Source organism: Berghia stephanieae, chromosome 5, assembly GCF_034508935.2.
Source record: "Berghia stephanieae isolate SIO BIC M18660-M18661 chromosome 5, UCSD_Bste_1.3, whole genome shotgun sequence".
Classification (NCBI taxonomy): Eukaryota; Metazoa; Mollusca; class Gastropoda; order Nudibranchia; family Aeolidiidae; genus Berghia; species Berghia stephanieae.
In genome coordinates, this window is record NC_088364.1 from 82,401,343 (window position 1) to 82,425,342 (window position 24,000).

The following is a 24,000-nucleotide window of genomic DNA, read 5'->3' on the forward strand; positions in this document are numbered from 1 at the left end:
AGTGACGTCATCTGCATACTATCTATAGTCTGGTTAAAAAAGTTTAGTGAGAACTACTCATAAACACGGATGGCAAAAAGCAATAACAAAGACCTGAGTGACGTCGTCAACATTTTACTATCTATAGATAGTATGCAGATGACGTCACTCAGGTCTTTGTTATTGTTTTTTGCCATCCGCGTTTATGAGTAATGCTCACTGAACTGTATTAACCAGACTATAGATAGAATGCGCTTGGCCAAGGAGTTCACAACATTGCCATCCGGAAGTTTAACGGACGAACACACAAACTCTGTGTAACCATGAACTTTTATAGTCTGGTAAATACAGTTTAGTGAGAACAACTCACAAACGCGGATGGCAAAAACAATAACAAAGGCCTGAGTCACGTCATCTGCATACTATCTATAAAAGTACATGGATACACACAGTTTTGTGTGTTGGTCCGTTATACTTCCGGATGGCAATGTTATGAGCTTCTTAGCCAAGCGCATACTATCTATAGAACCAACACAGAAAACTATGTGTAAACTTAAACGTTTATAATCTGATCTAGAAAATCGTGTGATAACTAGTCACCCATTTGGCGGTACAAAAACAACAACATTGATCAGAAAGAGGTCGGTATCATTCACGTTGTTTTGATTGGTCAAAAATCTACAGGTTAATTATTATTACAAATAAAATGATCTAAAGACGTATTTAGTCTTTGGCTTTGGTTTAGAATGCTGTGAAATCTCTTAAATCTATCGCTCAAGTACTGACATTCTTGATTTGTAAAAGTTTCGATTTTAAAATTTATTTTTGTCTTTTTAATTCAATTTGGCAAAAATCTGCCGAAAATGTCTGTTTTCATTTTGAATGCCTTTTTCTTTCTTTTCTCATTTTTTCATTATGAAAAGTTCTTTCAAGTACCAAATGCAGTAAATGATGATTTTTTAGTGTGTTGAAATTAAATGGGCTTGAATAATAATTACATTAGCGCCATGCAACTTGCAGAACTATTTCCTGGCCAAAATACCAGTGATTTGGTCAAGCCATGATGATAAGTCTGATACGTTGATCCTAACTGGACTCCTCTTTCTATAGATAGAACGAAGATGACATCACTCGTGTCTTTGTTATTGTTTTTTGCCATCCACGTTTATGAGTAATTTTCACTAAACTGTATGAACCAGATAAAAGTTCATGGTTACACATAGTTTTGTGTGTTGGTCCGTTATACTTCCGGATGGCAATGTTGTGAGCTTCTTAGCCAAGCGCACACTTTCTATAAAGATTTCGCATCCGTCTTGTTTGTTTTTCTTTTCTTTTTTTTTTTTTTAAATACGCATTGGTGACCGTCGCCTAGAATTATTGTGATTTATTTATTTCTCTATTTATCTAATTTTTATTTTGGGTCAGTCAACACATAGCCTTCGTTAACTTATTGATGGAACGAAATTGACACCACTCAGCTCTTTGTTATTGTTTTTAGCCAGCCGTTTTTATGATTACTACTCACTAAATTCTATCAATCAGACTGCAAATGTTGCTGCTCGAAGCTCGAAGAAATAACTAATAATGTAGTATTGAATGTAAGCTTCAATTTAATTACAAAAACAGATCCAATGAACGGTCCGGATTTCCCCTTTATCAACAAATGAGGATGAATGAATCACCACAGATGAATGAGATAATGGGAAAGACTGGAATAACACAGGCGTCAGCCGCAGTGCAGCAACGCACCGCAAGTCGAGCTAGGGCAATGTGACTTGCTCAAGGCCACACAGCGCAGCGGCGGGTGATCGAACTCGGTACTTTTAGGGTACAAACCGTACCGCTGAGCCAGGCGGCCCAAAAATGGAATAATCCATTCGTTAGCAAGTTTCTCCTCCTTTCCGTGAATTTTTTTCGCAAGACAAAAGAAAAAACAACAAACAAATAAACAACCCCCCCCCCCCCCGCCAAAAAAACAAAACAAACCAAAACAAAGCAAGAACAAAATCAACCTTCATCAATAGAACGGATAAAGTATTATAAAATAATCGTAGCAAGACAGATTACATAACATCTTTTCCTCTTTAAAAAAATATTAAGCAATAACGAAAATATACAAAAGCAAAACAAAACAAATAAACAAAAACCAAAAAAAAAAAAAACAAAAAAAAAAAACCCAAAAACAAAAAACAAAAACAAAACAAACAAACAACAACAACCCCCCCCCTCCCAAAAAAACAAAACAAAAACAAACAAAAACAAACAAAAAACAGCAAACAAACAAACAAACAAAAAACCCTTAAAAATAGAAAGTACAAAATAAAATAAACAGAATCTTATGGTGGCTTGAACCAACGAGAGTCATTCGGTTGCCCCAACGGATCGAACCGTAGCCATCGTTAACATAATATAGCCTGACACTGAAACCCAAAAAGACTGGCATTTTGAAGTCATTACTTGTTGTTTTTTTTTTTTTTTGCACCGCCTAGTGAGTTGTCGTTAGTAGTGCTCATGGAAGCAAGTGGTCCCATTGGTTGAACTATTGAATACAACTCACGATTTGTTTTCTTTTGTGGCCAAAGACTGGCATTTTGACGTCATTTTTTGGTCCGTGTCAGGTCGTAGCCATCGTTATGTTATAGCCTGATACTCAAATCCAAAAGGACTGGCAGTTTGACGTCATTATTTGGTTTTTGCACCGCCTAGTGAGTTGTCGTGAGGAGAGATCATGGAAACAAGTTATTTCATTGGTTGAACTATTGAATACAACTCACGATTTGTTTTCTTTTGTGGCAAAAGACTGGCAATTTGACGTCTTGTTTTGGACAAAGGCCACGGTATCAGGCCACAAATTTACTAAGGCCACGGTCAGGTTATAGATAGTATGCATTTGGCTAAGAAGCTCACACCATTGCCATCCGGACGTATTACGGACCAACACACAAAACGATGTGTAACCATGAACTTTTATAGTCTGGTTAATACAGTTTAGTGAGAATCACTCACAAACGCGGATGGCAAAATACAATAACAAACGCTTGAGTGACGTCATCTTCATTCTATCTATAGATAGTATGCAGATGACGTCACTCAGGCCTTTGTTATTGTTTTTGCCATCCGCGTTTGTGAGTTGTTCTCACTAAACTGTATTAACCAGACTATAAAAGTTCATGGTTACACAGAGTTTGTGTGTTGGTCCGTTATACTTCCGGATGGCAATGTTGTGAACTCCTTGGCCAAGCGCATTCTATCTATAAGTTAACGATGGCTACGATCTAACGCGTTAGACTTAAATCAAACGTAACTACTAAGTGTCATGGGATAAGTTGGCATGGGAGCCTGGGATTTTAATTTGTTTTCTTTTTCATGGATTAATTTAGGTACGTAGTGACGAATAAGTCCGAAGAAGTCTTTGTCAGTACTGATCAATGACGAGGGGTGATACATACCAAAGATAGGTTGTCTGTGGGTTGTGGCACCTGTGGTTCGGTCCTGATCAATAGGTCCCAGCACCCATTCGTCAGTACTGACCAACAGGTGCGAGATCATCACGTTTACCATCAAAACGTAACTGTACAGGCAATAGCTACAAAGTAAAAAGAAAGCAAAATAGAAATGGATGAAATCTGGATACCATGGATTATTGTGAAATAATATGAACACGCTTAAATTTTTTTTTTTGAAAAGTAACAACGAACCCCCCCCCCCCCCCCCCCCCCCCCCCAAAAAAAAACAACAAAAAAAAAAAAAAAAACAAAAAACAAAAAAAAAAAAAAAAACAAAAAAACAAAAAAAACAAAAAACAACAACAACAACAACAACAAAAAAACCCAACAAACCCCCCCCCCCCCAAAAAAAAAAAAAATCCCCGCAAAACCCAAACAAATAAACAAAAATAACAGAAAAAACCAAAAACAAAACAAAAACAAATCCTCCCCCCCCCCCCCCCCCCCCCCCAAAAAAAAAAACAAACCCACCAACGAAAAACAAAACAAAACACACGCGTTGTTTTAACAAGTTGAAATTCATTTTGGTCGGTCGATATTAAAGATTAAAGTTTCTTGGTCGAAACTTTAATTTTGAATTAAAAAAAATAATGTATTTATTTTTGTTGAAATTTTATTCTATTTTTAAAATTTGAGACTGGCTGTACTTACGTGTAGAGAAATTTCATCATCTTAAATAGGAATGTCTTCCTCTTCATGACATAATGAGTTGGCCTCCTGCCATTTCAGAGAAATATTTCATCATAACTTACGCTTGATGAACCGTTTTGTTTTGAATTCTCAAGTGTTAAGTTAATAGTCAAATCAATTTGCTTCAACTATTTACACAACAAATAATACATTCTTTTCGTTCCTGCCATTCCAAGTACTCTACAGTTAGCTACGGTTGATCAACAAACAGGAGAGTTGGTTGCCAATGTAACTGTTTTAGTTCTGAGGGGCGGGGGTGGGGGTTGGTTGGTTTTCATATTATTTTCTCTATTTTTTTTCTTCTTCTTCAAACAGAGAGCTCGCCAGACCGTAGCCATCGTAAACTTATAGATAGTTTGCGCTTGTGTTAAGAAGTTCACAACATTGCAATCCGGAAGTGTAACGGACCAACAGACAAAACTATGTGTAACCTTGAACTTTTATAGTCTGGTTAATACAATTTAGTGAGAAGTACTCATAAACGCGGATGGCAAAAAAGCAATAACAAAGACCAGAGTGACGTCAACTTTGTTCTATCTATAGACTGACATTGACCAAAAAATTACGTCAAAAGACAAGTCTTTGGCCACTAAAGGAAACAAATCGTGAATTGTATTCAATAGTTCAACCAATGGAATCACTTGTTTCCTTGAGCTCTACTAACAACTCACCAGACGCTTCACAGCCCTAATAAATGACGTCAAACTATAAGACTTAAGGGTGCTCTAGTGTCTCCGTGTTTTAAGTGAAAGAGCTATACAGGTTCAGACCCCACTATACCTCTGTTTTGTCGACTACAAAAAAGCTTTTGATAGAGTACGCCACGAAGAAATACTAAAACAACTGCACTCCATTGGCGCTGATGAGAAAGACCTCAGACTCATGCAAACATTATACTACACCCAGCAGACATCTATCAAAATCGGAAACTCTACAGGAAATTCCATTCCTATTAAGAAAGGAGTCCGTCAAGGGTGTGTTGCCTCACCAGATCTGTTTAATCTATACCAAGAAACAATCATGAGGGGCATAACTAATATGGAGGGAATAAAAGTAGGAGGTCACAACATAAATAATATAAGATACGCAGACGATACGGTACTCATTGCAACATCAGAAATCCAACTTCAAAAGATTGTTGACAAAGTGGTAGTAGATAGTGAAGCCAAGGGAATGGAAGTGAATATCACCAAAACGGAATGCATAGTAATACAGAAAAACCCGAAAACAACAACACCTGCAATATAACGATTCACGGCGAGCAACTTACCAACGTAGAAAGTTTTAAATACCTAGGTTCAATAGTGACAACAGATGGAAGATGTAACCGAGACATACGAGCAAGAATAACTCAAGCCAAACAGGCCTTCATGGACCTGGGAAACATTTTGAAAAACAAACAGATGTCGTTCGGGATTAGATTCCGAGTCTTGCAGTGCTACGTGTGGCCAATCTTGTTATACGGATGCGAAAGCTGGACTACAAATGCAGAAACACAAAAGAACATTGAAGCTTTTGAAATGTGGTGCTTGAGAAGGATGCAGAGAATATCGTATACTGCACACAAAACGAACGAAGAAGTGCTAAAACAAACATACCAACAAAGGAAACTAATGCCCTTAATAGCGGATCGACAACTATCCTTTTTCGGACACATAGTAAGGAAAGATAAGAATGAATACCTGGCAAGTTGTGGAAAAATATCTGGTAAACGCGCCCGGGGGAGACAAAGAAAAACACTCATAGACCAACTGAAGGGCTTCACCAACCTAACAATCCAAGAGCTGTTTGAAAAAGCAAGAGACAGGGAGGAATGGAGAGAGATAATTCATGCAGTATCCGAAGCCTGGACCAGACATGGAACCTAGAAGAAGCGAAGAAGAAGTGTCAGGCAAAAAGTTAACGATGGCTACGGTCAGACTGATCGTAGCCATCGTTATGTTATAGCCTGACACTGAAATCCAAAAGGACTGGCAGTTTGACGTTTTTGGTTTTTGCACCGCCTAGTGAGTTGTTGTTAGTAGAGTTCATGGAAACAAGTTATTTCATTGGTTGAGCTATTGAATACAACTCACGATTTGTTTTCTTTTGTGGCAAAAGACTGGCCTTTTGACGTCATTTTTTGGTCAGTGTCAGGCCATAACTTTACGAAGGCCACGGTTCTAGTGTCAGGCTCAGTGGCGGTTCTAGCCTATTTACAGTGGTTGGGCAAAGATGATCCGGTCATATATATATATATATATATATATATATATATATATATATATATATATATTATTTTTTTTTTTTTAATTATAATTTTTTTTTCACCTTTAAAAAAAATATTTCAACCACAAATAATCACATTCACAATGAAATGACAATACCAGTAGATTTTAATTATTCCAAACGTAATCAAAAAATAATCACGAAAGAGAATACAACTAAAAACTAAAGCGACGAGACATAATGCGACAACACCTTGACAATAGAAGTCCCATTTCGTTCACTCGAAAAATTAAAGAGATGCTTTAATCCCTCAACGGCGAGATTAATATTTCTGTTACATTACTGGTTTTCAGTAGTATGTAGTAACCTTAAAGTTTTCATCGAGAAGCAACAACAGCGATATGACTCGAGTTTCATTCAGAGCTGAAATTGCATCATTTTTACTGCTGTCTTGGTGGTTAGAATGATTGTGCCGGTGGTGGTAGTGGTTGGAATAGTGGTAGCGGTGGTGGTGGTGGTGGAGGAGGAGGAGGAAGACGAGGCGGTGAGGGAGGATGTAATTATGATAGTGGTTTTGGTGGTGCTGTTGGTTAGAATGATAGTTGTGGAGACGATTGTTGTACTTGTTGTTAATATTGTTGTTGTTGTTGTTGTTGTTGTTGTTGTTGTTGTTGTTGTTGTTGTTAATGATGATGATGATGATGATGATGATGATGATGATGATGATGATGATGATGATGATGTGATGACAACCACGATGTCGTCGACAATGATGGTTACCACCATACGATATTACAAAGTTTATTTAATCTTAGGCTTTCGCCAATAATTCACACAATACAATTAAGACAAAAGAATGTTATCAATCTCTCCTCATGCATTCGTTATACTATCACAATAACGACCGTGTTATCTTTACTCCTTCCCAATGCTATCTATACAAGAGTGCTATGCTCCTTCCCCAACCAACCCTAGCTTCCCGCCTCTTCGTCGCGAACTATCTTATGTATGTATTAGCTTCAGGACGGGCAAGTACGGAATCTGCCCACCCTTCCTTTAAACGTCTTTATTTCCTCTATAACTTAGAATTCAACTCTCTCCTTACTCAGAAGAGTATTTCTCGTATACTAATTCAATTGTTGAGAAAATCAAAATGGTGGTTGTATTAATATTTATTTAGTCGTGACTTTTGAATGAAATGTTTTGTTTTATTAGAGGAAATACAATAGAAAATTACATTGTTTTGCAAAATTATTTAGTCTGGCAATAAAAATACAGCGGTAATTACTTTAAGAATAATTAAAAAAAGAACTAACAAATTAATTTGTTAAAAAACAAAAACAAAAAACAACAAAAAACAAATAAGAAAACAATTTAAATAAATGAGTTTTGAGAAGTACTTAAAGAAAACGAGAAAAAAAAAAAGAAATAATTTAAATGGATAAACAAATATATAAAAACAACACAAATTAATACTAAATTGATATAATATTAGTAAGTTAATAAATTTAATTCAATACTGGAACCTTCCCAAAGTCATTACATCAATGGTACCAGCACAAGTAAGGCAATAAATAAGAAAAAGTTCGTTTGCCAAAAGCTCTATTCAGTGTTCACTGGTTATTAAGGTGGGCTCATTTGAATTAGCCCGACCTAGTACTAGAGAGGCCAGACAGCAAAAATCGGAGTTAGTTCACCGTCAGGCGACGTGACGATGAGATGACGATGTGGGCGGAGTGGAGTGGTTGGGGAGGGGAGGGGGGGGGGGGGGGTTGATAAAAAGAACAGGAGCGTATCCTGGTTTATGCATTACGGGGTGCATGGTCATTCGCAATCTATCAAAAATACACACAAATTGATTTCAGTACGAAGTATCAAGTTTAAGTAGTAACTTTTGAAATTATCTAATTTAAATTAGATTATTTCGGACCTGGTAATACAGCTTATAACTTGAAAAAAACAGGCTGGTATTTGCCCACCCTGCCCATTATTACCAGCCGTCCCTGGTCAGGCTATAAGTTAACGATGGCTACGGTCAGACTAATCGAGAACGTAATTTTGTGTTGGTGTTTTGACGCAGTGATGACCAAGTCTTTATAAATACTCGAAGTAAATGAGGACTTTGTGATAAAGAATGAAGAACAATGGAAGTTTTTTGTATATAAATGGCATGAACTATCTAAATGAAGTTGATTTTTTTGTTTTTGTTTAACCCACTCCTTACCCCCACCCTTAGGAAAATTGTCACATTTATTACGATGCAGCCAACATTTTTGTCATTCTAATTTCTTTTGTACATCATAATATTTGAACAAAAATGTTTGCGAGAGTTAAAGTAGACGTCTATATAAATACTGTGTTGAAGAGCTCGATTAGCAAAAATAATATGTAGATATAGCAAGAACCAGACTAACAGATATAATAATAATAAATCTATTTTTGTATAGGTTGGGTGTGAAGTTTCGGTGAAAATCCGGAAAATGGTCGGTAAGGAGATAGTTAAGATTATTTTCAGCGAGAAATGTGGGACATGTACCAAATTGGACCATGACATAAACTAGATAGATAAATGAAGTTGAATTAATTTTTTTGTTTAAGATTATTTCCAGCTAGACAAGAGGGGCATGTACCAAATTGGGCCAATTGGATTAAATCGTCTGATGTCACGTCCGCCCAGCAACCAGCAGCTTGGTTCTAAACAAAAAACAAAATCGGTACTTTTTATTCTTCATGCTGGCTAGAACTGTTTCACGTGTCATGTGATCAGAATGTATAAAAATCAAAACATGATCAGATTTATAATGCTTTTCTCCTCTGGATACAATTTTATGCTCGTCGGAGAAGTATTTCATAAGGGCGTCCGAAATTGTTCCGATAGTTTAGAACCAGTTTTTCATAATATGTCTTGTAGGTTTTTTTTTTGTTTGTGTTTGTCTTGTTCCATACAGAGAAGAGCGCATAGCATTAATTTGCTCGCTATTAATAGAACATTCGCGAGGTCAGTCAGCCAGCCTCGTTTTGATCCCCAAAGTAGTTCGGCTATGTGGTCTTGTTGTATGACACTCGCTTTCGGATTTGAAGGTCCTGGGTTCGAGCTTCGCTCGGCGCATAGTTGAGTCCTTGGAGAAGGCCCTTGACTCACATTCTCTACCGTACTCAAGTGTAAAATGAGTACCTGGCCGTTAACAGCGTTGTCTGTGTCTAAAAAAAGTGATTGTAATATCGCCTAAAAGGCGTTATATCCCGACCTACATGTTAAATGTTGCTGTTTGCCAGGGACATCTTGTAAAGCGCTTTGAGTACGTTTAGAGGATATTGCGCTATATTAAAGCTCAATATAAAGTAGTTGAGAGAAGAGAGGTCCGCACGATATGTACTAAGTTTGAAAGACATTCTTTTGTGTGGCTGGATGGCTCAGTGGCTAGTGCGACCGCTCGCTGATCTCTCTCTCTCTCTCTCTCTCTCTCTCTCTCTTTATCTCTCTCTCTCTTTCTCTCTCTTTATCTCTCTCTCTCTTTCTCTCTCTTTATCTCTCTTTCTCTCTCTTTATCTCTCTCTCTTTCTCTCTCTTTATCTCTCTCTCTCTCAGCCAGACGGAGGGTGCCGTGTCGGTTGAATCCCAAGTTGGGCTCTGACAACGCGATATTTTTATTCTCTGCTGTTTTCATCCGGTACTTCTCCACAAACAGCAGAGAATGAAAATATCGCGTTGTCGAACAAGAAAACTTACAATGAGACTTTTTTTTATAATGTTCTAGTAGGGTGTTTGGGTGGGGGGAGACTTTGAAAAAAAAGTTTTCCCCTTCCCAAATCCCCTACTAGAACATTATATAAAAAAAGAATACTGGAGATGTAGTAGCATTCGGAAGGCCTCCCGAAATGCGTTTACGACATAGTGAAAAACTTTAATTTGTCATAAAGTTAGTTGATCAGACCCTGAAAAGAACCTGATGTTGATTCAAAGTGAAAAATATCTTCAGTCTCGCTTGGTATAGTGCAGTGCCAAAGTCATGTGTATTCAGTAAATTAAGTATAAGTATAAGAGCGTGTCTGTGTTAAGTTTAATTAATCACGTGACACTCCTAGAGCCTAGAGTTAGAGAACGGGGAAATCTGGTTAGTTTTTACTTTTGCTCCAATTCATGACCTACCATCCACCGTCATCAATATAACCATGGTAAGTTTTCTTGTTCGACTTCGTGGTCTAGCGCTATAACACTCGTCACGTGACGCGAGGGTCACGGGTTCGAGAAAGTGTGGGAAGTGAAAATCCTGAGTTCTTGGTAAAAGGCTTTTTTAGTCTCATGTCTTCACCATATTCATGTCTAAAATGAGTACGTGATTGGTAACAACGAAAAACAATTTTATCATATAACTGCTCTCCATAGGCGTCATGGCTCGTCCGTCTTTCATGTTCAGAATTAATGTTGGCTTGAAACTTTTGTAAAGCGCTTTGAGCATACTTGGTGGATATTGCGCTAGATGAAAGCTCATAATTTTTGTAGTACAAATTTGCTGTGTTTATCGTTTCAATTTCATTTCAAATTTACTGTCATTTACGTAGACTGATTCATACCGCAATATCAAATAAATTGGATTCCATAGTCTGATGTCACGTCGCCCAGCAACGGCGGCCATCGTGGTTCTAAACAAAGAAAATCGGGTTTTAAAAAAAAAATTATTCATGCTGGCTAGAACTTTTCATATGTCTTGTGATCAGAATGTGTAAAAGTCAAAACATGATCAGATTTATAATGTTTTTTTTTCCCCTCTGGATACGCTTTTATGCTCGTCGGAGAAATATTTCATAACGGCGTCCGCCATTGTTCCGATAGTTTAGATCTAGTTACTAAGTTACCATGCGTCATTACGAGGGAAGTGACGTTACGGCTGTTGAAGCGTATTGTGGACAAGGTTTAAAAACCTGTTTGACACATTCGACACCCACGCCAAGGTAAATTTACGTACACTATTCATTTACACGTTCGTTTCTCGTTCCGTGCCTTGTTTTTGTTTTAATCATAAATTATTTGGAAAATGGGAGGTGTAAAGGAATTTATTATAAGACGTGGGAGAGAGTCAGTAGAGAGAGAGAGAGAGAGAGAGAGAGAGAGAGAGAGAGAGAGAAGAGAGAGAGAAGAGAGAGAGAGAAGAGAGAGAGAGAGAGAGAGAGAGAGAGAGAGAGAGAGGGGGGGGGGGGTGGGAGAGGAGGAGAAGATCATGGGTGCTGGGGTTTTAAGATTCTTAAAGATGTTAATTGCCCTTGGTAAGTATGAGAAAGGGAGAGAGAGAGAGAAATAGATCGATAGAGAATGTGAAGGGAGATAGATAGATAGATAAATAGACAGACAGACGGATAGGCATGTATATAGATAGATAGACAGAAAGACAGTTAGACAGATAGGCATATAGATAGATTGACAGGCAGACAAACAGATAGACAGACAGATAGATAGATTGATAGATTAAAAAAGCTTAAGCGTTTATATAGAGCAATATCCATTAAACGTGCTCAATACGCTTTACAACGGGTCCCTAGTCAACAGCAACACTGTAACACGAAGAACGAGAAATGACGCATGTTAGACGATATTACATTTTCATCGAACAGAGACAGCGCTGTTAGCGACCAGGACCTCATTTTACACCTGAGTACTGTGAGAGATTGTAAGTAAAGTACCTTTTCCAAGGACTCAACTATGCTCTGGACCCTGGAACTTCCGATTCAAAGACGAGAGTCATACCACAAGACCACATGCCGCATACATAGATAGAGAGATAGATAGATAGATAAATAGATAGATAGATAGATAGATAGATAGATAGATAGATAGAACGATAGATAGATAGATAGAAAGGTATTATTTTGGGGTCTCACATTTATATTTATTATGTTGTTGATTAAATTAAAAAAAAATTAAAATTGAGCTTTATATAGCGCAATATCCACTAAATGTGCTCAAAGCGCTTTACAAGGGGTCCCTGGTCAACAGCAACATTTAACATGTAGAACGGGATCAACAAATTTGTTTTGGCTAACAACATAACACCAGCGATGCCTCAAAAATGGCTCCCCTACTAAAAGTTGAGCATTATGAAAATCTTTGTGTTAACCTTATAGATAGTATGCGCTTGGCTAAGAAGCTCACAACATTGCCATCCGGAAGTATAACGGACCAACACACAAAACACTGTGTAACCTTGAACGTTTATAGTCTGGTTAATACAGTTTAGGGAGAATTATTCACAAACGCGGATGGCAAAAAGCAATAACAAAGACATCAATGACGTCAACTTCATATTATCTATAGTATATAGTCTATATTTGATAAGGGGGAGGGGGTGAGATTTTGTTGTCTGGGGTTATTACGGTGAATGGTAGCGGATAGTTAACAGGAAAATACTTCTCTTTTGTGTTGTGGACACAATGTGTTAGATAGATAGATAAATAGTTGTATATATATATATATATATATATATATATATATATATATATATATATATATATATATATATATATATTGAATCGTGTTTGATACAAATATGGTACGAAATGTGCTCGACATGTAGTCATGGAGCGAATTATTATTTTAACATTTACCACAATCTTTGAGACAGTCTACATTAATGTTTCAGGCCTGAATAGCCATCGTCAGGACTGAGTTGGTTTGTTGACTGTTGTTCCGGAACCACTTCAACGAACAACAACAGTCAACAAACCAACTCAGTCATGACGATGGCTATTTAGGCCTGAAACATCGATATAGACTGACTCCAACATCGTAGTAAATATTACAATAATATATATAAGGAACCACTTCAACGAACAACAACAGTCAACAAACCAACTCAGTCCTGACGATGGCTATTTAGGCCTGAAACATTAATGTAGACTGTCTCAAACATTGTAGTAAATATTAAAATAATATATATATATATGTATATATATATATATATATATATATATATATATATATATATATATATTATTGTAATATTTACTACGATGTTGGAGTCAGTCTATATCGATGTTTCAGGCCTAAATAGCCATCGTCATGATGACTGGAATGCCAGAAACATTAATGTAGACTGACTCCAACATCGTGGTAAATATTACAAGAATAATTCGCTCTATTGCTACACGTGGAGCACTATTCGTACCATATTTGTATACAACACGATTCAGTAGATAGATGGATAGATAGAAAAATAAATAAATTGATAGATAGATAGATAAATAGAGAGAGAGAGAGAGAGAGAGAGAGAGAAGAGAGAGAGAGAGAGAGAGAGAGAGAGAGAGAGAGAGAGAGAGAGAGAGAGAGAGAGAGAGAGAGAGAGAGTGGCGGAGAGGAAGGATGAAGAGAAAGAGGGTTTGTGATGACGATGACGACGACGACGGCGACGACGACGACGACGACGATGATGATGATGATGATGATGATGATGATGATGATGATGATAATGATGTCGATGATGACTTTATGTTTATGATATTAGGATTGTATTCTAAGAAAAGGAAATGGACAAAATATTTTGTTTGAAGTTTTATTTTCCAAAGTTGGGTAAATGAAAAAATAATGAATGAGTCAATGTCGTAAAATAGAAACACGATTCACAATACATAATTGAATTATTTTCACCTTACCCGTTTATAGTTGCAGAGCACCTTGTTAACACTTTGAAGTGGTACCATCATATTAATTGATTGAATGCAATGGTAACATCAATAACGATGGAAATGATGATGATAATAATAATAATAATAATGATGATAAGGGTGCTTATGATGATGATGATGATGATGATGATGATGATGATGATGATGATGATTATGATGATGATGATGATGATGATGATGATGATGATGATGATGAAGATGATGATGATGATGATGATGAAGATGATGATGATGATGATGATGAAGATGATGATGATGATGATGATGAAGATGATGATGATGATGATGATGATGATGATGATGACGATGGCGATTATGATAATTAAGATGATGATGATAGCAACGATGGCGACATTTTCTAAATAACCATTTTGAGTCAAAAAGCAGGATAATTACAAAATGAAAATGAAAAATGAAAATTTACTTTACGTCGCTCTTTACTCGTAATTTAAAAACCAAAAACAAACGAAACTAGGATAGACTTTTATGTATTTATTGGGGCACATTCTGTAAATTCTACCGCTGTTTTTAAAAACGCAGTTTATGCACTATTAATATAGTATATAGATACCATCGCCTCAAAACGGTATTATGTCGGAACGAACAACAGGCTTAAAAGCCAAATTTAACGTTAAACTGGTCAAAAATATAAATTGTTGGCATTAGTACCCTAAAATCTGGTCTCCATTCTCCTCAATAAAACATACAAACTCAACACAAGTCTGATATTTCTGGCTATAAATAAAATTCTCAGCATCCTAACCAACCCGACTTAATACCGTTTTGAGGCGAAGGGTCACATTTATTGGTGCACATTCTATAAATTCTGCCGCTGTTTTTAAAAACACAGTTTATGCACTCTTAACCATATAGCACATAGGCATTGTGTTCTTAAATAAAACGGCAGAATGCTAAAAGTGCAAAGAACAATTAATTCTTTATTATTATGTCTGAATATTTCAACTCTAAATCCACTTTCTCTCATAAGCCCTGATTAGCGGGTGGTTGGATGGGAGAATCACCCTAGAATCATATACCTATGATGTTCGCATGGGTGTACGATCCGATAGTGATGTCGTTTCTTCTTCTCTTTACTAGCCTATCCTGCTTCTTTGGTTTGTGATTGTATTTTTGACAGGGGATATTTTTTTTTCTGTAAATCTTCTGCCTGTTTGTTCTTGGTTATTTATAATTTAGCTTATGATATCTTTAGGTTATGATTTTGATTTACATTTGTACTATTTTTGTTAGATTGCTTGTTTTTTTTTGTTTCAGCGGTCTCTCATATAACCTCAATTGTTTTGGAAGAGACCTAAAGCAACAAACAAAAAAAAAAAAAAAAGCCCTGATTACGACGATGGTGATTAAATTTGATTACAAAGGTCACGGCAAGGATTTCACACAGCCTTTGTCGATGTCGTGAAGTTGTGGAATTGTTCATTGTTCTGTAAAGAGTCACAAGTCGTGTTAAAGAAAAAAGAAACAAAAATAAAAAGTAAATATACAAAATAAACTAAAATAAAACAAAACGATAAAACAGAAGATTAAAACCTTACAAAATTCTCTTCCTCAACTTATCATGTTGCTAGCCAGAATTGTAAAAAACTAGACCAAAAAAAAAAAAAAAAAAAAAAAAAAAAAAAAAAAAAAAAAAAAACAACACCCAACAGAACAACAAAACCAACAAAAAAAAAACAAACATAACAAAACAACACCCCCCCCCCCCCACCTAAATACACAAAAATAGAAAATATTTTTTAAATAAATGAAAAAAAACAAACAAACAATAAAATTATTTTAGAAGAAACACATTTATGTATCTAGATAGCTAACTGACAGCATTGCAAATTTTATAGAGTGAATAACTAGATTGATTTTTGTTTTCTAATATATATAATAAGATGAATGCTTAGTATAAAGTGAGTTAGTTCCTAGGTGATTCGTGCGTGATAATGAGTGACAAATTAATTAATCTCCCACAAATCCATCATGACAGTAGGTACAGTCGTACTCTTGGAAAAAAACAAACCCATATTTAAAAATTTGGCCAGAAAACTCGTCATTCAAATATCGATCGATTTAAATGACCCTCATCTTGGCAAAAACTCTCAAACCTGGGACTTCGCGAAGTAGGTTTAACCGTTTTTATGAATATTTCAGTCACAGCGATGATGGCAGCGTTTTCGTAAGTCACCACAATGTTTTGTTGAAGCCCACAGTACAATCAATCATCTCCAGATGAAATAAGGTTAGATTTTAATCGAACTCCACCTTTATATAATGTCAACCATGTACATCATTTCATTCTCAGGCTTTGGCAAGGAAGTCGTTTGTTCTCAACAATATTTAAAACATAACAAGGCTGTTAATTTTTAACATTCTGATCAAAGAACGAACGGAATAATATAACTTCAATGCAAATATTTCTGTTGAACCATTTTTCTGCATTTGTTTCGTTTCTTTCGTGGCATGAGCTTGCATTTCTTTTTCATTCTGTAATAATCCACTTTACGATTACAACATTTGACGAAGTATTTTGGAAAAACCGCCGAACATTTTGAAACTTTCTCGGATAACCTGCTCATCCGAAACCGCGGGGGATGCTTTTCTGCTCGATTTGAAAAATTCTTTGAATATTTCAATCTTTCGTATTGGAATTTTCTGAAAACTGCCAAGATTGTAATGTCACAAATTTTCTTCTTCCTTGCAACTCGTTCGCCAATGTGGCAACAGCGCTTGGCCGTTGGTTGAAAGTCCATCCTTTGCTTTTGAGTCACTCGGTACGGACGAAGAATTGCGGCCAGACCTGTTGGAAGAAATAAAAATTACAATATAATATTAATCATATCTTCTCCATTATATATCTTTATGCAAATCCAGCAGTTTCCAACAATAATTGAGCTTTATATAGCGCAATTTCCACTAAATGTGCTCAAAGCGCTTTACAGGGGATCCCTGGTTAACAGCAACATTTAACATGTAGGACGGGACATGACGCCTTTGAGGCGATAATAAATTTTTTTTTCGGACAGAGACAATACTGTTTACGGCCAGATACTCATTTTACACCTGAGTACGGTGAGAGAATGTGAGTAAAGAGTCTTCTCCAAGGACTCAACAAAAATCCGAGCGAGGCTCGAACCCAGGAACTTCCGTTCCGTAAGCGAGTGTCATACCACTAGACCACATAGCCGCACAAGACAGCAATGGCTCTATAAACTCTATAAAATCCAGGATAAAATATGCTTGTCAGAAAACACGGCCTTCTGTACTGATCGATTCAGACCCTCGTCTTGTCAAAATCTCCCAAATCTGGGGTGTCAAGAAAAGGAAACTCATCTTGTCAAAAAAGAAAGAAAGAAAGAAACCCCCCCCCCCAAAAAAAAAAAAAAAAAAAAGAACGAAACAAACAACTCGAACAACAACAACAAAAGAAAAAAACCCAACAAAAATGCACGAGAAAAACTTCAAATAAAACAAAAACAACAACAAAAAAAAAAAACAAACAAAAAAACAAAAACAAACAACTCCCCCCCCCCCCAAAAAAAAAAGAAAACAGCCCCCCCCAAAAAAAAAACAAAAAAAAAAAACAAACAAATCAAAACAAAACAAACCAACTCTCAAACTGAAATCTTCCCTGAGGTTTGAGGTATTTTGACAAAATTGTTGTATAGTGATAATCGATTGATTGTTATTTGAAGGACGAGTTTTATGGCCAATTTTATTTTTTATCTACATTTTCCCCCATACTACGGCCTTGCGCGTACATCAAATTTAATCATTATGCCAACGGATACTCATCTCTTCTTATAATATTATTGAAATCTAATACAGAGTATAGTAAAATCTTAAAATAGATAATCTTATTACCAGTAGAACATTATCAGACACACTCTCTCTCTCTCTCTCTCTCTCTCTCTCTCTCTCTCTCTCTCTCACACACACACACACACAAACACTTTTTTCTTACTTTCTTTCTTCCTCTGTCTATCTCACATACACTAACATACACACACGCTCTCTACCTTCCATTCTATCAAACAATCAATCAATCAAGCTATCTATCTACCTATCTATCTATCTATATATCTATCTTTGAATAATATATAAATTCATACAGACACGCACAGCCAAGACATGCCCTCCTTCTTTCTCTCTCTCTCTCTCTCTCTCTCTCTCTCTCTCTCTCTCTCTTCTCCTTCTTTCTCTCTTTCCCTTCTCTCTTTCTCTCTCTCTTCTCCTTCTTTCTCTCTCTCTCTCTCTCTCTCTCTCTCTCTCTCTCTCTCTTTCTCTCTTTCTTCTCCTTCTTTCTTTCTCTCTTTCTCTCACTCCCCCCCCCCCTTTCTCTCTCTTGGATATTTAAGGAATTCTTAAGCTGTCCGTCTTCGGTAACTCGCTTTCAGATCAGATGGTCCTGGTTTCGAGCCTCACTCGACGCACAGTTGAATCCTCTTTAATCACATTCTCTCTCACTGTACTCTTGGAAAATGAGTAACTGGCCATTTTACAGAGTTGTCTTGGTCGGAATAAAAATTGTAACATCGCCTGAGAGGCGTTTTGTCTCGTTCTGCATGTTACGTGTTGCTGTTGTGCGGGGAGCCTTTGTAACGCGCTTTGAGCTCGTTTAGTGGATTATGCGCTATATAAAAGCTCACGTTAAAAAAAAATATACAAACAATTTAATCATTTTAGGGGTTTAGATAACTCGGTGAAAGAGCTCTGCCCTCACAAAGGGACACCTAACTATCGACCTGGGTGTAGTCAATATAGATAGTATGCACTTGGCTAAGAAGCTCACAACATTGCCATCCGGAAGTATAACGGACCAGCTCACAAAACAATGTGCAACCTTGAACGTTTATAGATAGAACGACGTTGACGTCACTCAGGTCTTTGTTATTGTTTTTTTTGCCATCCGCGTTTATGGGTAATTCTCACTAAACTGTATTAACCAGACTATAAAAGTTCATGGTTACACATAGTTTTGTGTGTTGATCCGTTTTACTTCTGGGTGGCAATGTTGTCAACTCCTTGGCCAAGCGCATTCTATCTATAGACCTGAGTGCAGTCACTATAGATAGTATGCGCTTGGCTAAGAAGCTCATAATATTGCCATCCGGAAATATAACGGACCAACACACAAAACTGTGTGTATCCAATAACGTTTATAGTCGGGTTAATACAGTTCAGTGAGCATTACTCATAAACGCGGATGGCAAAAAACAATAACAAAGACCTGAGTGACGTCATCTTCGAACTATCTATAGATACTATGCGCTTGGCTACGAAGCTCATAACATTGCCATCCGGAAGTATAACGGACCAACACACAAAACTGTGTGTATCCATGAACGTTTATATAACTATTGAATACAACTCACGATTTGTTTTCTTTGCGGCAAAAGACTGGCATTTTGACGTCATTTTTTGTTCAGTGTCAGGCTATAAGTTTACGATGGCCACGGTGACATCAACTTCATTCTATCTATATCTTTTTTTTTACCCACTTGTCCACCCGCCCAGGGGGAGGGGGGGGGGGGGGTCCCGACAGTTCAGTCGATAGCGTCGTCTCTTCACAACCAAAAGGACTACAGCAGATTCCGGGTGAAGTCGAGATTTTTTCTGACCCCCTGTCCAATCAGTAGTTGATTGGGTCAAGTTATGTCTGTTAGATCTGGCGCTCTATCCTAAAGGTAGCAAGCAATGGGAGCGATCTATATTCATGTTTTCGTCCAACCAAGTCATCAGTCACATGGTTTGTTGCTGCCCAACGATTGGATATTTCTTCAGAAATGTAAACACGCTGCTTTGTTGATGAAAGTTGTAATCATACCCATGTGTCAAGCTGAACAAAATGACCAATCGTGATGTTAGAACTTTCAAAAACTGTGAACACTTTTCACTATGTGCGTCATTTTGAGCACGCTTTGCAGTGTGACCAATGACCTCGAGCACATGGAAATGTAATATAGATCATGCCCATTGCTCGTGTCTATTTCACGCTTTATAAGTCGAGATAAACTCCATGGGGCAAATGGCTCGGAATGACTCCTTTTTTTTGAGGGGGGGGGGGTGGAGGGGGTCCATCCATTAGCAACTGGGTAGGTTGTGCGGCTATGTAGTCTTGTGGTATGACACTCGCTGTTGGATCAGAAGGTCCTGGGTTGGAGCCGCGATATTATAAGTTTTTCCGGACAGAGACAACGCTGTTGACGGCCAGGTACTCATTTTACACCTGAGTACGGTGAGAGAATTTGAGTAAAGAGCTTTTTCCAAGGACTCAAATATGCGCCGAGCGAGGCTCGAGCACAGGACCTTCCGATCCAAAAACGAGTGTCATACCACATGACCACATAGCCGTTATTTTTTGAAGCTGTTAGATATTCATTATTGTTTATTGCATTTTACAGTAGCTATATATCACTTTGACCAGGGGGTCTCGATAGATCAGCTGGTAGAGCACTCGCTGCAGACGCAAAGGGACCAAGACGATCCTGGGTGCAGTCGAGATCTTTTCTGACCCCCCCCCCCCCCCCCCCATACTTGTCCATCCGGCAGTGAATGGGTAACTGAGCCTGCTAGATTTGGCGGATAGTAAGTACTTTGCTATAGACAAAAGATAGCAAGCAATTGCTATTGTCCGTTTCACGCAATAGAAAGCGGGATAAACTCCGACTCCATGGGGCCAACTGGCTCTGAAAGACTACTTTACCAGTACTTTATATGTTATCACTTTGACTCGTCAAGTAGCAAAGTCAATCGAATCCATCGTGATCAGTGATTGGACTGGTGGTAGCAAACTCTGAGCCTGGCGTTATGCACTTTTGGTACGAACCTTCACACTTGACTCGATTATAAATGGGGGGATGGGTAGGGTGGGAGGGTCCGAGATCAATCCCCGAATACGCAAGCAAAGTTAATTTCTGTTATATTGACACTAAGCGTCCAGAACTGTCGATTGTAAAAAAAAAGAAATAAACAAAAATTGATTATGACAGACTTGAAAAAAAAAGAAAAGAACAAATTCTCTGCTGTCGATCGTGATTTTGAGTAATGTATTTATGTTGAAATTTTTGGGGTTTTTTTGTTGGTCGAAGAAGGGGTTTGAGTCCGAAACGTTCCATGTTTGGGATTTTGTTTTTCTTCTCGAAGCTGTAAAATTAGTTTTTATTCAACGAATTAAATACGCTTTTGGCTATTGTACGAGATTCACGTGAACTTATTGACAAAATGCGTAGATCATTATTTGTGAACGTTGCTTTACAATAGTGTTCATTTTTTATTATAACGTTTAAAAAAAATTAATTTCTATTTGTGACCCATCGTTTCAAAACGGTATTATGTCGGAACGAACCAGATGCTTAAAAGCCGAATTTAACGTTAAACTGGTCAAAAATATAAATTGTTGGTATTAGCACCCTAAAATATGGTATCCATTCTCTTCAATAAAACATACAAACTCAACACGATATTTCTGGCTATAAATACAATTTTCAACATCTTTACCAACCCCACTTAATACCGTTTTGAGGCGAAGGGTCACATTTGTTTAATTTGACTTACTTGTAGAGTACATCCAGCCCAACACCAGTAGTAATATGTATTGTAGTCGTAATATATCCATGATCTCTCAATCAATCCGATATTCGATATCTTGGATGGCTGGTCGATTCGATACCCGTCTAGATTCTTTGGGAAATGACTCCATCAGTAGTAGTTTGACCACTGATGTTTCGATATTCTTGTACATCGAATCGATAATTATCACGTTATTATTATTGATATTCTTTTAGACGATTTCAGTCGATGTGACACCGTTATCTTGTTGTTGTTGTTGTTGTTGTTGTTGTTGTTGTTGTTTTAGTCTCTGTCGTCTCAATGTTGATATTTTTGCTGTTGTTGATGACGATGATTTTATTTTTTTGTTAGTATTCTAATGAACTAGTTGTCAACGGTTAACACTAATCAGTTTGTTTGTTGGGTTACAACTCTAGAAGTTTCTTAAAACTCTGATCTCTGTAAAAAGCAAAGAAACAATTTTCTCAGTTTCCGTCTGCGTCAGACATGCGTCACTTTGATATTCCAAAGATAAACAAATCTAGCTATTCAAAGTTGAATAAAAGTCATGTGATTTTTCTGAAATTTCGGTTTTATATGGACTTAAACTTGATATGAAAACCTCTGTAAATGCTATTGTAAAACCACAAAGAACCGCTTTAATTTCTTACATCTCCTTGTAAATTACTTAGAGCACGTTTATTGGATATTGCGTTATATAAAAGCTCTATTATTTTTTTTTTGTTAGCTTTCACAAGAAATCATCAGTTGAAAACCATGTTAATTTATGTTACGAGGATCTTCGTTTCGAACCATGTTTTAAAAAATGTGATTAGAATCATCGGTTTAAAACCGTGTTTCTTTAGGTGACGAGGAATTGTGTCAATACATTTTAAGATTCACTCTTTAGCAAGAGCTTGTAGGAATCACAAATATCACGGAAACCGAACATTTCACGACTTTAAAAAAATCCGCTAAAAATATGCACTCTTAGAATAAATAGATTGGCTGCAAAATCTGATCAATGCGATAAAGAGTCGATAATCCACATAAATCTTCATTCATGAACCGAGAAATTTTGGTCGACAGTCAACATTGATACAATAATCTGTAATCATATCAATCACAAAAAAATCTATTCACTGATATCTTTTCATTTGTACTAATATTTCACGCTCAAATGAAGAATCATTCTCTTTATCAATGCTAATAAATAGTGTCTGATATATCCGATAGGAATAAGATGTATAATCCGCTGTTCACCGCCTGAAAGTTTTGTAATTCTCTAGATGTTGTGGTTATATCAATATTGTTGTTGTTGTTGACAATTGTTATATCAATGTTGTTGTTGTTGACAATTGTTTGAAGATTGTCTCGATGTCCAGAGAATCAATCGTGTAAATCAAAACCGGGTTGTTACTCTGTTTTAAAAAGCCACAACATTAACAATTGTGTTGGTCTGTCAGTTTCAGCATTCGTCTGTGTCCTGTTAAAGAGATAAAAAATTTGATGACAATGATGTTGATGATGATGATGATGATGATGATGATGATCACGATGATGATAATGCAATGATAATGAAAAATTCGATCAAGATAAAGCTAATTTGAAATCATGAGAAAGTTAGGAGGGATTTGAAATAAATCACTACGGCTTCCAAGACCCTTTCAAATTCTGTATTGTTTTTAGTTTCTAACAACTCCTGAGGGAGTTCATTCCATGAACGAACGGCACACAGAGAGAGAGAGAGAGAGAGAGAGAGAGAGAGAGAGAGAGAGAGAGAGAGAGAGAGAGAGAGAGAGTGTAGGCGGGTGTCTGTTCTTGGTGTTTTGAATTGGTAGTTTGCTGACGGCCGTATCACCTTGTTAGTCTGCTTCTTGGTCTAATGTAGTTGGGAAGTTTAATGCTGGTGTTGCCTGTATTAAATTTTTTGGGAGGTACATCTTGTTTCTTTCGCGACGATGTAGCAATTTATTCCAGACCTAAGCTTTCTGTTAGTTTTGTTCTTCTACTGTTATACGAGTATAATAATAATAAAAAAAATTCCCTTTATTCATCCCCAAGGGGAAATTTGTCTTTAGGGTCTATTCCAAGGAAAGACTGGAATAACCCAGGCGTCAGCCGCAGAGCAGCGCCGCAAAATGAGCTAGGGCGGGGTGACTTGCTCAAGGCCACAACGCAACGGCGGGTGGTTGAACTCGGTTCCTTTCGGGTAGGAAGCAAAGACCGTACCTCTGAGTCACGCTGCCCCCTTATTAGTCTTTTTCCTTGCTGGTCCATTTCGTACATTTCAATCTTGTTGATATCAGTTTTTGGTGTAGGGATCCCATGTTACGCTTGCATATTCGAGGATGGGCCTTACTATATCTAGTTACTATTTAAG

General features: G+C 37.1%; 1 protein-coding gene across 2 annotated transcripts in view; it reads right to left on the minus strand.

Moving 5' to 3' along the window:
- Positions 1 to 13,913: 13,913 nt before the first annotated feature.
- The window catches only part of LOC144973734 (uncharacterized), a 40,550-nt gene continuing 30,463 nt past the window's right edge, over positions 13,914 to 24,000 (minus strand). For both annotated transcript variants that reach the window (XM_078916566.1, XM_078916565.1), the window contains exons 2-3: positions 21,624 to 23,103; positions 13,914 to 16,866 (exon numbers count right to left, since the gene is read on the minus strand). In XM_078916566.1, the coding sequence (XP_078772692.1) occupies positions 16,472 to 16,866; positions 21,624 to 21,684 (456 nt within the window). In that variant the 5' untranslated portion in view covers positions 21,685 to 23,103 and the 3' untranslated portion in view covers positions 13,914 to 16,471. The remainder of the gene's footprint in view (positions 16,867 to 21,623; positions 23,104 to 24,000) is intronic.